Raw genomic sequence first — 15,169 nt, forward strand, 5'->3', positions numbered from 1 at the left:
TATGAATGCCATAGCTGAAATAATTTCTTTGGCTTCTCAGTAACCAAGAGTAGCACTGTTTGTCCTACTATGCATTTGTAAAACATTTTGGTGTCGCAGGAGTAGAAGGGCAGTTTGCTTTGTAAGAAAGGAAAAAGATGAAGAGAAATAGAAATATATTAAAAGGATAAAAATAGGAAAGGGCATACATAAGAAAGACATAAGGTTTTACTGCAGAAAGTGTGAAGAGTCTATGGAACTGAGGTTGAGATAAAAGGCAGGGAAACTACAATCCTAACAGTGACAGCTCCTCAGCTATCCAGAGGTTTTTCTGTTTCTCTGTGCCAGCTCTGGCTCTCTGCTTACTTTCTGCAGTTTTCTCACGTGGCTGCATGGCAAGGTTCAGGGAAAAGCTCTGTTGTGGTCTTGCCATCTTCACCCAGCACCAGCATTTTGGAAGATACGGCACCCAATAAGTCCTCTGTTACCTCCTCCCTCCCATGAATGAGTTCCCAGCTGTCTGCTTCTGTTTGTACCAGCTGCAGTGTCTGGTCTAAGTTTGTAAACTGCTTTGAGATCCTTCAAGATGAAAGGTTCTACTTAAGTGAGATCATTATCACCTACTACATTTCTGCACTCCCTGTTCTCAGCTCAAGCTTCTTGTCTCATCTGAACTTGGGGTCCCGCACAGTGCTCAACGTTCCCAGCTCAGGGCAACACAAAGCTTACACAGAAATTTCAACTTCCAATCCTTGAGTTGTTTGATGCCTTTTAGAGTGCTTCAGAGCTGAAGGTTAAATATATGTATTTTCCTGAGCCAAAGCCAGAATACTTAGCACTTGCTGCACTAAGATCGTACTTCTGCATTTGCGTCTGACTTCATGTTATTTTGTGTGCTTGAAGAGACTGTATAGTTCTTTTCCTCCCACTTCTGAAGTACTTACTCATTCTAGGAAGCATTCCAGCTACGATGTTGTTCTGTGATCCTACACTGTATTCTTATAGCCATACTTTGTTCATGTTCTTGTGGTTTAACTGTAAGCCTGTCAGGGCAGGGATTTCACTCCTGTCTGGTATGGTGAATTTATGGAGGGGAACCCTGACAGTAGTTAAGAAAGCTCTCTTTGTTCAAAGACTCATAGGTAGCAATACGGTGTTTGGACAGGACAACCCCTTCGCTGTTCAGCTGCACATCTAGCTGTTGTCTTCATCTTCCATATTTTGACTGACTAGTAAGAGAGTTTTTTCACTCTGTAGTATCTGTGTGTGCTTATTCCCAATGTCATTCACATTCCAGTGAAATTTTCCTCTTTCCTATGAAAGTGAGGTCATCTTAAACCTGTGTTTATGATTCTGCAGCCATTTCCATGGCAGTAGACTATGATATCATCAGTGGAGGATTATGCCTTTCCTATGTGTGTTAGCAATTAAAAATTATGGTTTGTGAGATAAAACTGATGTTTACCAAGCTTTTAGGTTTAGTCCATATGAAAATGGGAAACTATTGCTTAATTCTCTAGAGGGTTCACTTGGGTAATGGAGTAAATGAATCCAGAAACATTTTGATCATAGCAGGTGATAAGTTTTTGGGGGTATATTTTCCTAATGGGAGAAGAAAATCAGCTACTCCATCTTGTGTTCTCTTGTATGGCAAAGAACACTTGTCTGAAACACCATGGTACTCCTTATTGTTTTGTTATCCAGAGCTTCTTAAATGCTTGAATTAAAGAATTACAATTTTCTAGTCTCATTAGACTGGCATTTTTCCCCTTTGGAGGTCAGTAAGCCATTATGCACTACCCACAAAAATCAAACCACGAGGTTATCAGACTTTTCATCTTTTTTAATGGGTGCCCTGTTTGCCAGCTATCAGGAGTTGGATCTCTTTGTTGAACCTTCGTGAGTATGTACATGCTTTCTCAGGGGTTGGTGACAGCAGAGACCAGTTTCAACACTGTGATGGCAAAAGAAAATTCATTCATTTAAAATGTAGTATCTGGTGTTAGATCAGTTGCTAATTCTGCAAGACAAAAATGGTGGATCCAGAGCACAATTTATTTCATCACTTCAAATAAATATTTGTTTAAAAAATCAGAATATTAGAAAAAGAAAAATACCTCAAAATGGTGTGCCCTGTATGCATACAAGACTTGCATGTGTCAAATTCCACAGAAAGTCTAGGACCTGAAAAGATTCTTTCTGAAATCATTACCATGTTAGTCACTACAGTAGAGAGAAGTTCCTTTTCTCATTGACAGCATTCATGGAAATGGAACCGGGCTGGAATGGAACAGAAGACAGACAGAATTACTGTCTGGACACTGGGATTACTCCTGCCATAACAGGCCTGGCCCATATTTGCTGAGCATACATTCAGGTGATGTTATAGCAACTTCCTGAGTGTGCAGTTCCCCTGTAATTCTGCATTCCTGCTGAGGCTTTATCTGTCTCTGGAAAATCCACAGTGATACCTCTGAAGAAAATGAGAAATCAGGAAGTACTAACATTATCATCAGGGGAGAGGCTATTGGCATAAAAGCTTATTTACCGATTGTCCAATATCAACATCAGGAGTAAGGGGTATCATGTCCATTTCTGCTACAGAGAGATGCAATTTTATCTCCGCAATGCACTTCAGCATATGGCCATTGCTTCACGCTATAACATCCCACTTTACAGGTAACACAGCTGTTGCTATTTGCTTTCTGTTGGGTTCTTTGACATCTGGTCAGTTCCAAGTAAATAGCATGAAAACCAGCAATATACTGGTCTTTGGCATTGGTCTTCAGGGTATTCCTTGGGCTTCTTCTGTATCCCAGTGATAAAGACTGAAAAGCATGTTGTGTTATGAATGTATCTATATTTTCTAGCCCCAATGAATACTCTTTCACCATATAACTCCCATGGGGTTTTATTGTTTTGGTTGTCATCCCTGCTATTACTGGAAATTCTTTTTGACTGTTTAAAATAAAACATCTCTTGCCTTTTCAGTCTAGAGGTATTTGACATACCAGATTCACGACAGCCAAAGGGGAAATTCTCTAAAGGAACTCCTTTGAAAGTATTTCTCACAATAAACAGTTGTTAGGAACTATATTTTAACACTCAACACCGAGGATATTGTAGTTTCTCCCCCTTTATGAGCCACAGAATGATATGAGTAATAGTTCTGTTCTGTCTTGGGAATGAAGTATTTGCTGGCTGTACCGTTAATGGAAATAACCATTTTCCTAGATGCATTTCTAGACATAAATATTTTGGGGTGAATTTTAGTACTCCTGACAGTAAAGAGCTTCTGGCACAAATCAAAAGCTGCAATAAAAATCATCCAGAGTCGATCGTAACAAATTTGTGTAAAAACACTCTGGGCAGGCATATATATCATGTTGCCTCTAGGAGCTGTCTGAGCTGTTCTTTCCATAGGAGTCTACCAGGAAGGTTTTGTTTGCTTGTTTTATATGGCTTCACTTGTTAGCCCCTATATCAAGCTGCAGTAGGTTATTTGATGCTGGCATCCTGGTACCTTTCAAGCCTAGCATCATATACTTTGGGCCTGAAGAAAAATACAAGATTATTTTTCACCAGTATGTTGCATAAGTGGGTGCAGCTTGATAGAACAGGTTGATCTTTGTGACAACTAATTATAAAATAAGAAGGTGGTAATGTTCCCGAATATATCGGTCATGTGCTCTCTTCTGGGTTGCATTATTTCTTCTTTCCATTTCTGACTTCAGTGCATTTTTTTTTCCTTTTTTCCTGTACTAGATCAATAGCATGTCATCCCTGAACCATCTATGATTACCCCTTATTTGTCTTCACCTCTTCTTGTTATCTTTCTACATCACATTGTTACAGTGAACTTCTTTTTTATATTGCTCTTTTCTTGCCTCTCATCTTTCAAATAACTTCTGCTTCCAGAGTCATAAATCCCTTTCGCTAGTTTATTCCATCCATCACTTGCTGTACTTCCTGTCAGTTTTCAGATACCTGTTTATACAAAATGCATAAACCCCAATAGTATAAACAGTAGAAAGAAAAAAAGTCATATTGATCAGAGCTGAAAATAAAGGATAGGCAGATCACGTTCAGAACTCCCATGGAAAGACAGGCACTTTCCAGGTTCTCAGCTGTAATAAGAGTGAATATACTTGCCTTCTTCTGTCTGAATGTTAGTTTTGTTCATTGGGAATATCCTGTTGTTATTGTTCAATCTTGTCTGAATTCAGTTTTCTTTCCTTTCTGGGCATTAATGGACATTTGGGAGTTGTCCATCAGCAGGCATCACAAGGCAGCGTTATACAGAATTACACCTTTTTTGATATTCGGGAATCTACGTTTTCCAAGAGAGCTTAGATTGTGAAAAAGGTGAAGGTACTTATCTAGAGGAGATTCCTACCTGTCACGGCAGAGTTAACCTTGGCCAGCAAAGCCCGGGCATCCCCCTGCACATTCTCATCTTTGCCCCACAAACCTTAATGTTACTGCAATCCAAGATTTTAGTAGATACCTTCATAATTAGTTTGAATTTAGATAAAGTTGTTTTTGTTTTTGTTTTTGAATCAGTGAATCAAGGGCAGGATATTTGCAAAGTGAAAACTTGTCTAGTGAAGACACTGGAAATTTAACCCTAAAGTGGTCAGGCAGTTGGACTGGATGATGGTTGAAGGTCCTTTCCAATGGAACTGTTCTATTCTGGTCTAGTCCACACTAGTCTAGTCTATTCCATTCCATTCCATCCTATCCTCTTACTAAGTTTAGATATGTTGATTACCTTCATTATCTGCGATACATTAAGTATCAGTAAAGTATTATTTGGGTTATACTTTACATTTGTGACCCATCATACAGATTCTGTAGGAAGCACTAGTTACCAACTTGATGAAAAATGTGCTTGTCAGAATTATTGTCCTGGGTACAAACTTTTAGAGCAACATATTACTGAAGAAAATTATTAATGTTTGGACTGGACTGGACTTTGTTTTGATGATATGTAGTGAGAACACATCTATGATTATCACTCTTAATCTTACAGTTTATAAAGCACAATATGCTTGTGTGAAAAATGCCAATAGTTACGGGGGAGTGAGGTCCTTCGTTTTTTACCTGGAAAAGACTGATGACGAGAATTGTAGAGGGGTCAGTAGGTGCCCTATTTTCTTCATGATAGTAAAGCAGAAGCACAGATTACTTTGTTGATTTACCAGTATATAAAAAATCATGATGACATGAACAAGGACCCTGTAGCCTATCCACTCAACCATACTATTTCCACTTTGTTCATTGTTGCCTGATAAATCCTTTCTTTAAGAGGTAAAGATTAATCGTCATCGAACCCTAACTGTTCTGTTATTCTATATATGTCTCTTTGATCTTAGTCTGTCCTTGGGCATGTGAAGATCACTCTTTGCTTGGTCGCAAAGGTTGCTTTGTTTTGTGTTGGTTTTTCTGCTTTAGCCCTGGTACTGCATCATGATACAATGTTCTGTTTGGTATAGGAACCGTAGGCAGCCTTCTTCAGTGCTGGGTGAGCACAGCTTGTTTCAGCGACAGTCTGTTCTAATATTGCCATCAGATTGCCTTGAAAATAATTATGTAACTGCAGTTCCAAAAATAATGTAATCGAGAGACATCAATGAAGAACAACGTGGGAGGCAAATAAAGTTAGAGAGTAGCAATTCTGAAAATTTCCACAATCTTTCTGAAATACAAAGCAGATGTTTGGTAAGAGTGATGGAATGTTTACTGAGACTTAAATATCTGAAGATAGATTCATATTTGTTTGTGGGTTTTTGATCTCTTTAGAGGTTCGAGTTTAGAATTAAACATTCCATAGATGATGAACTGTGCCCACCTTTTCCTAGAATTTAACTGCTGGTGATGTGAGGAAACGTTACAGGTTTGATTTTCCATGAGGAAGCTTTTTACTTATGGCAATTTGTCAAATCAATAATTTCTTTGTGCTGAAGGTTTCATTCTCCTACCATAATTTAGGAATTTTGATCTGTTGGTGATACTGTCATTTCACTAAGGTTCGGTGCGGTGAGCTGTCATAAATGCTTCAGGACATTCATTTGGATGCCTTGCCTTCTTGTTTATTTCATCTTTTAATATCTAGGAGCATAAAATTTTTTCCTGCACATAGGGTCAACAGAAATGTTCACTCTTGAAGAGCTGTGGACATCTGTTCTCATTCTACGTGTTACAGATTTCAGTCCTTTTAAACTGAGGTTGTGATTGCATATCTAAGAAGATAGCGACTGCTGTGGTGCTCCTACCTGTAGTTGCAGCCATCCATTTAATTTTCTCCCTTGCTGGAAATTTTCACCATTTGTTTCAGTTCAGTTGTTTATCCATGCAGGAATGAGATGTACAAAACAGTTTGTCTTTTAAAATATGTATATATTTGTGTTTCATAAAATACCTATTTTTGCTGGTGGTGAAACTGATCGAAAAGATTCCTGCTGCTCTGCACCAATTCATCATTCGCTTGTTTGTGTTGTGGTAACAAACTGTTTATCATGCCAAATCAGACAGGTTTAAAAAACCAACTCTGAATGGATGATGGGGTAAAGGTGCGCATCTCACTCTGTGCTCCAGCACTGTCCTGCAAAGGGACCACTCTTTAAGCATCAAGTATTTTTCCTGGTACCAGTTTGGGTAGTGTTTTTACACTGTTCTTTACTGGAGGCTAGAGAGCAATAACCAATTATATGAAGTGTATGAAAAGTTAATTATTTTATTTTTTAAAGAAAAACTTGCCATGTTCAGGGAGACAGGAGGAAGAAAATGATAGAGATTTTCTATGATTTCTGATTTTCTTGTAACACTTTTTTTCAGTCACTAAAGATCTAAGAACCTAAAACTGGATAGCCCCGTACTTAAACCAACCTGTAGTTAACTGAATTCCTGAGGTGGGCTCTTGATAAATCTTGGACGTTTCTACCTTCCAATAAGATGCTTTAGTGGATTTTTAAAAGGAATGAAAGCATCAACGAGCCAAGAACATGAGATTTTGACAAGAACTGTGGTCTTTCTGTCTCTGTGTTACGGATATTTTCCTATAGCACATGTTCAAATCTTTAGAAATTACACTAGACAAAACAGACCAAGGCTAAACCAAAATATTAAGCCAGATTCAGAAGAGGTCTAAGATTTTCTTCACCACAATATTGTACTAGTATTCTTAGTTAGAGGCAAGAACTGTTCCCTCGTTTGTGTTTGTTCAGTTCTGAGAATCGTGAAAGCCCAGTAAATTGTATGTACTAGACAGTGGCTAGTTACACCTACTCCAACCTCACAGGGATTTTCCCCATTCTAGGAAATTCCCAAGAGGGCAGAAAGAGTCAGTTTTGTTCAGTGATTCAAACAGAGCAGAATCAAAGCTAAATTCTAGACCTTTACATTATACTCATTTTCCTTAAGATCCTTTTAAATGTGGCATTTCTGCTACCATTTTGATACCCCTGATTATCTTCACCTTTCTTCAGGAATAAAAACACAAGTCTGAATGTTTCTCCTGATACCATATAAATGGCAGTCACCTCAGATAACCTACAAAATCTCTTCTCCTCTCAGTTGCCTGATGAAAATATTGTTTGGGTTTTTTTTTAAGAGAAAAATAGTTATTTACTTGTCTATTTTCCTTTCTTGCGCACATGTCACTTCTCAGGAGCATACTGATACTTTATGCTTTTCTTCAATGTGTTTAAGGGTATATTGGACTACATCATTAAGCCTTAGTTACATGGTATTCAGTGTTTTCAACGTACAAAGTAGTGTCAAGTCAAAGTTTCAACACTGCTTAGAGCAGTGCGGCTGTACTAATGCCTTCTCAGTTCTGCAGTTCTGGTCCACCCTTGCTGCTGTGCACTAAGTTGGACCAATTTGGTGATCCAAATTAAAACTATCCTATGAGCAAAAAAAAAAAATAGTTTGAATTAGGAAGCTCTGTGAGCAATAAAAGCAATGCAAGAGAAACAGCATAAAAATGCTGCTGAGGGGAGGGTGAGGGTTTATGTCAGCTTAAGATACATCTTTATAGCACTTTCATGTGTTGAAAACAGTGAACAGACACTGGTTAGGTGTCAAGAATCTGAAGCAAACCATGACTAATTTCAGGATTAGTTTATGCAAATGCTGCAGGTATACATCTCTTCCTTTCCCCTCCTTTCTTCTTCAGATTTTCTATCTCTGAATATAATCTAGTCACTGCTTAGATGGGAACTTTTCAAGAAAACCCAGAATACCGGCAGGAGTGGCATTAATGACTCAGTGAGTTACACATTCACCTCTGATTCAGTGCTTCAACACAGTAGTAAAGGTTTTCTGTTCTATTTCTAATGCCATCCTTCCAAAGGGTTGCCTGTCTAAAAATACGAATGCTACTCAGGAATCGCCTCTAAGGGAACTTGTGGCTCACACTTACTGGAAGAGAGGGTTGAATTTGCTGCAAATTCTAATGTGTGTGCTTTTATTCATCCCAAACCTCTGAAACATAAGTTGCTGTAAGACTTTTCATTTCCCCTGAACAAATGTGGGCAGCATTGCTGTGTGCATTACATTTAAATACCGTGTTGGAAAAAACTCAGTTGAAATTCTGAGTGATTCTATCCCTTCCTTTGTAAGTATTTCAGGGTGCTTCAGTCTGAACTTTCCTCTATAAATAGGACTCAGTAGTATGGTGCACAATTTGCAAAACATTATGTAGTAATTTTATTTCACATCAGTAAGTGTTGGGGGGTTTCAAGTTTAGTTTCTGGTTGCTCACAAGACATAAGAGCCCAATGTCCTTTGAGCCATTTATTCTCTCAAGGCTGAGCAGAATTTATCGCATAAGCAAAGAGCGGTCTGTTTGATAGCAATTTACATTAGGTTTAACAGGTCTGTGTTTTCAAATGACGTCAAAGTTGTAAATGGCTTTACAAAACATTCTTGTAACAGTTCTGAAAGCCTGTGTGACAGTTTTTCTAATTAACTTATTTAGCCTAGTTTTGGAGTAACGTTAGCTGTTTCATCATTTTTAGGCTATTTTGAGTAGTATTTGTGGCACCATTAATAAGCCAAGAATTTATAGGGTTCCTTAATCATACAGATTACTCATCATTGCCTGCTCATAACAGAAGCCCGAAATGCTCATTAACATTCTCTGATGTGAATCAAAAGTTAGTAGAGTTGCACAATAAAATGACAAGAGAATAGCATTATATTAGCAAAAAATAAGAATCTGGAACACCGGTTGCAGTGAAAGTGAAGCCTCCAGGCTTATATGTAGATCAGTACTCTAAATCTGTTTAATATGAGAAATAAAAATAGGCTTCTGAAATGAAGAATTGGAGAATTGGTCTAAAAGGATTGGCAGTCATGCTTGAAATGTAATAAGGTGAAGGTTTGTTTACAGTGAGCTACCGGGGCCTGCTGCCTGGTCTTGCCTGGTTTGTTAGCCTATTTTTAAAATTGGCTAATTATAAATCACTGTTCCAACTTGATCCTTTGCCCTTTGCCTTGTACCTTTCCATCAAAACAATAGAAAAGGTCATCTCCCCATCTTCAACATGCTGTTTGATTCCCAGAGGCAGTTGTTGTGCCATGCTGCTTGTAACATTGAGGCCCAGATTCTCATCTCACCGAGCCTGTTTTTTCACCGGTACAGTTATGATGCTTCCATTGGACTTGTGTGTTGATGCCAACATAACTCAGACAAGAGTTAAGTCATGGTCTGGTTACTGTTAAAACAAGAATATATATGGTTGAAAGTACTTCTTGAGAATGCGTACGAACTCAGCACAGCGCTATTAGCAGATGTCTGCTGGGATGTCGCAATTGTTAATTTTTGTCTAAAAATATAGGAGCTTTTTGTGGAAACAAATTCTATTTAGAATAAGCTGTAATCTCTGAAAAGCACCCTAAGGAAGGAAAATGAATTGAGACTTGATACCATTTTCAGACTGCAGAATTTAAATGAGAAGGCAGCATGAGCCAGTGAATTGAGCTGATCTCTAGTTTTGATTTTGCGGCTGGCTTCTTGGCTGACCCAAGGCACAAAAAGGCAAAATGATTTGCCTAAATTTCATGCCCAAAAAGTAGGAATAATGGTTTTGTTCTGCTTTTAAAAGCGCAGTGAGATCTGTGGATGAAAGCAATTATACAAGAGCTGCTATTACTATTTCTTACCAAGCCGGGTGAAACAACTACTCTTTACTGAATGTACATGATGTTAGAAGCGTGCATGGAGTACCCTGGCACTAGCTGAAGAGGAGGTTCCTCAGCTGGGTTTTGTGGCCTTCATTCTCTGGTCCACAGCCATCACTACTTTGTCTTCCAATGGCGAAAATAACGATAAATTATAGATGTTACCATGAATAAACGTTACTTATATACACTCATTACACCTTATTCCCTGAAACCTTATAGTTACTCACTGTTGTAAGCAACCTGCCAGATGCTGCTGTAGGTAGTTTTAACTTAACAATCCTTTCCATGTATAAGGTACCTATAAGTATGCTTCTAAAATGCTGTTGTATTTTTATTTAAAATGGTTTAAGCATTTCCCAATAGAATGACCCTAGCTCTGCCTCTCTCAAAACAAAGTGAGTGCCATTAGCTGTATGTGTGAACCTTCTGGGCTTTCTTTGTGGTCACCCACATGAAATAAACCTGCTGGCTGGGCACCATCCCCTCACACTAAAATCTGGGGTGCTCTGTTGGTTACTTAGAGACTGCATCCCCACCTGCATCTCTCCAGAAACTGTAACTACTGATGAAGCACAGACCCCTAATAACTCCTTCAAAGGAAAAATCTTAATTTCTGGGAGTTCAGGACTTGTTTGGGTTTGCTAGTTTAATTTTAGGTTTTCTTGATTTCCTAATGGTCCTAAGCCTTTGGACTGATGGGTGCTGAAATGGAAAATCAGTAGGGAAAATTGTTTTCTTTTTCCTGTGAATTTTCAGTAAATCAGGTTGTGCGTTGTCATTAATTCAGAAGATTTTGTGAACTCCAATATGCCTCAGAAGTTGCAGCATAAACTCAGAAAGTAATCTGCATGTATTCTTCATGTCCTTTTCAAAGAGCACTCTGTAGTGATTTGCTAGTGCAGAAGCACGTCACTTTTTCTCAGAACTGGAGGGCTGGCAACTTTGTGGGAAGATTTTGGGGTAAAATAATAAGTTAACAAACAGAATTGAAGTTAATCTCTTCCTCATTAGGGCACATTCCTCTCTGTTCTTTCAGATTCCCCTTCCCCACTTTTCTTTCCTGCAGACTTTTGGAAACCTGTCTGAACTGTCACTGACTGAACGGGTCACTAGTACATGATAGACAGGAAGCCCTCCCTGCACATGTGTTGTAGCTTAAGAGATAGAAAGAATTACATTTTTAAACTTGGTGCCTGGAATGTATGGCTTGAGAAGGCAGGAATTTTGGTAACCCAACTGCAGTAAACACAGTTTTGTGTTACATATTTTAATGGAAGTGGCAAAAGTAAGCTAGCCCTTTGCATCCCTTAGTGGCATGGTTTAGTGGTGGTCTTGGCAGTGCTGGAGGAATGGTTGGACTTGATGATCTTGAAGGTCTTTTCCAACCTGGCTGATTCTGTGATTCAGAGAAATTCCTCCACATAGTCTCAGTGGTGTCTTTTTTCTTCCTTTCAACTTCTGCTGGAGATAGCAAAGCATCTGGTGGGGTTAACAGAATTACAGTTTTGTTTTCTTTTTTCCAAAATGGGAATTAAACCAGAACACACTCCTGATGGGTCTCCGCTTGTATTAGTGCATCTGATTCTGGGCACCCATCCCCAGAAGGATGTAAATGCAATTGGACTGCATTCAAGAAAAAAAATATGCTGAGAAGTTGTAAAGCTTGATTTGTGAGAGAAAAACTTCACAAAAGGAAAAGTTAAATACGTACAGGGCTCCTGAGTGACAGCAGAGGGGAGGAAGGTTTTGATACCAATCTACAGTTTGGAGGGGTGTGAACACCAACAGAGTGAAAAATTACTGAGGGTGGTTCGAGAAGGTATAATTAGATGTAATGAAATTAAATGAACAATATGTAAACTTGAACTGAATGTTACAGTAAAACATGAGCAGTGAGGCTATAGATTTACTATTTATCTGTATCGAGTTAGCACTGGGGAATCCCAGGCAGGGATCAAGCGCTTTCTTTTCCTGTAGAAACATGAAACATGAACAAAAGAAATGCAGTACCTCTCTTGAGTAATAAACAAGAAGTTCGACTGGGTGGCCTATAAGGAATAAACTTAAATTGGTGGGGTGTGGAGTAGAGACCCTAAAAGGTCTTTTGAGTCTTTTTTGGTCTTACTCGCTGGCTGTTGGACCATTCAGGATTATAAGAATGTAACTCTTATTTTGAAGATGCTTGTTATTTTCAGTCACTAATGCTGTAAATATTGCTTTAAATTGGAATAGCCTTACTACACGATTGCCAAGAGCTGGAGAAACTGTCCTTGGACATAAGTTTTTCATTGGTTTTGGTGGGAAAGGAGCCAACCAGTGTGTCCAGTCTGCTCGACTTGGGGCCAAGACCTCACTGATCTGCAAGGTAAGCACCAACATGCTCTTGGATTACAGCTGAACTAAATGTTTATGCAAATTCCAGTAAACCTTTAGGTGATTTACAGAAAAGTTCCTCGTGGTTTTGGGTTTTCTTTTTTGTTTTAATCCCTCTCTAATTCTCTTTTCTTTTCCTTACTTCAGCTATAAATTTAAGCATGGAGGAGGCTGTTCTAAAAACACTGCCAGAACCAAAGACTAGTTGGCTAGAGATCTGGCAGAAATTGCGTATAAAGAAGGATTGCGAAACTTAAGATTGATGCACCATGGAAAAGAGAATGGGAGAGAGTTTGAGATGTTCGAAATTCTTGTAATCTTGGTTAGCCTCTCCTTTTTATGTTCGCCACTGTTGCAAAGATCAGGGCTTCTTCGATGACATTCAGGTGCTAGGCACTGCAGTCCATCTGAAATTTACTTTGTAAGTGATTAAAAACCAGACACTGACAAGCCAGTAACAACTTTGAGAAGCAATGCAAAACTTTGTGCTTCAAGGGTTAAATCATTATCTCATTACTTGGGATTAGGATGAGATATTCACGTCCAAATCCTAGCACCTTTGCATGCTATGGGATTTTTTTGCCTGCTTTTCTGGAACATGTAATATGCAGCAGTTCTAGAGGCTGGCTCGCAGACCATTGGGCTGATTCAGCTTGGCAGATGCTACATTCTTACAATGACTTTGTTTCATTTTTGTCATTAAACATTATCAGTTTTGGGTGATCATTATCAAAGTTAAGATCAAATTTTCTCTCTCTGTAGCCTTAATGTCCATCCTGTGCCAACTGTAAATGAAACTTCAAATTGACTGGGCATACTTTGTTCTTGCCATAGCTGGGGAGGATGCTAAATTTGTTGGATCATTGTCTGTCAGGGATTTTTTGAGAAACCCTGGAAACATCTCAAAGAAGCCTTTCTCACTGGTTTTCCAATCCAATCTTTAAGCTAAAGAATGATAGCTATAAGTCTAAATTACACCTGCAATAATTTCTGTCTGTCATTATCACTACTTGTTCTGCAGTGTACTTTATATATATATATATGTTGGCAATGTTTGGGCTTCTGTAATATTGTGTATATTTGATCATCTTTGCATTCAATAACGATCAGATTCAAGAACAAGATGAACTGGCAATGAATTCCCTGCTAACATTTCCTGCTAAATGTTAGCAGGGTTTTTTTTCCACTGAAAGTGTGAATTTTGTTTTCTTTTTTAATGGTCTAGCCTTTGCTCAGTGCATACATGTTTCTGGAAACGTTTGCATTCCTAATAAAATATAGCAGTTACTATAATTTCTAATTACTTTCCAAAATCATATTTATGTTATTTCAGTAAAACCCAGTCTTCTTTCTTTCATTCTGATGTGTATTTATTGGAGCAAAGAAATGGCAGAGATTGACTGTTAATATCCATATTTTGTGGTTTTTTTTTAGATTTTAAAAGGCAGTATTTACTTTCTGAATTAATTATGCACTTGTAGCCTCCCAGAATAGTCTCATCCCATGGCAGCACAGTCTTATATCTGCAGAGGTCAATAGGATGTAGTATAAAGTTTCTTGCTGAGTAAAATAAGAAGAGTCAGGCAGTAATGAGCCATTACAATTAGATTATCTTTACTTTAACAAGTCATCATGAGTATTCAGTGGTTCTTAAAGCCAGATTTCCCTTCATACACACACAGTGCTCAGTAATATGCTTATGTTTTGATCATAATTCCCAACATTTATTTTCCAGTACAAGTGCAACAATTCCTTCTACATTCTGAAGTTCACAGAATAAAATTGGTATTAATACTAGAGAGATATTGTGCTGGAGTGTGGCATCCTCTTACAAGGACTGTAATTTAGACTGAGGATGTCCTCAGCAAGAGTAGCAGCAGACATCTCCGATCAAATGACAAGGCACTCTTCATACTTCAGAGCTTTAAAATGCAAAAGAGAGCCAGTGACTATCTGGCGAGGGTTTGAGAGAAGAGGGAGTTTTAGAATGACTTACAGTTCTGACTGGAGATGCCACAGAATGCTGTGAATTTTAATGTAAAATCAAGTACTGAGTTTGAGTAGTGGAAATGCAAACAGTGTTCTGCCTGCATCTCCCTGCAAGTGGCCGCTGTTACTCTGGGTTATCAGTATGTATCACAGTATCAGTCTGAAACTCCCCTCCTCGATTTGCTCACTACAGTAAGACAACATATTGATGGAAAACTTGCCACTTCAAAAAGACAAAGACAGTTGTTCAGAGAAAAGGATTACTGTCAGGGAACTTAAGGAAGCAAGCAAATAAATTAATTGCTCGTTGTTCATGCAAGAACCCTGCTGCAGTACTGAAAAATGCACAGTGGTCTTGAGGAATTCCTAAGTCCCAAACATTTTTTGGTTTTTTGTTTGGGTTTTTTTGGGGGCGTTTTGTTTGTTTGGTTGTTTGTTTTTTTAGTGGCCATTACCAAAAAAATCAGTTAAACATCCTGGATTAAGATGGTGGAGGGATGTTGGTCTGAGAGGCATTGCGTGTACTGAAAAAAGGCCTGGTTTACTTCTGACAAACAATTTAGAATCCTCCTCACTGGACATAGATGTCACTAGCCTGATACTGCACATACTAAATTCTATTAAACACCAGCTGCAT

The 15,169-nt window shown here is 38.5% G+C and overlaps 1 protein-coding gene across 2 annotated transcripts in view; it reads left to right on the forward strand.

Moving 5' to 3' along the window:
• RBKS (ribokinase) overlaps positions 1-15,169 on the forward strand; it is a 70,929-nt gene that overhangs the window by 6,250 nt on the left and 49,510 nt on the right. For both annotated transcript variants that reach the window (XM_062637044.1, XM_062637043.1), the window contains exon 2: positions 12,403-12,535. In XM_062637044.1, coding sequence (XP_062493028.1) covers positions 12,403-12,535 — 133 coding nt within the window. The remainder of the gene's footprint in view (positions 1-12,402; positions 12,536-15,169) is intronic.

Source organism: Pezoporus occidentalis, unplaced genomic scaffold (genome assembly GCF_034315485.1).
Source record: "Pezoporus occidentalis ecotype Australia unplaced genomic scaffold, CSIRO_AGI_Poc_V1 ctg50, whole genome shotgun sequence".
Classification (NCBI taxonomy): Eukaryota; Metazoa; Chordata; class Aves; order Psittaciformes; family Psittacidae; genus Pezoporus; species Pezoporus occidentalis.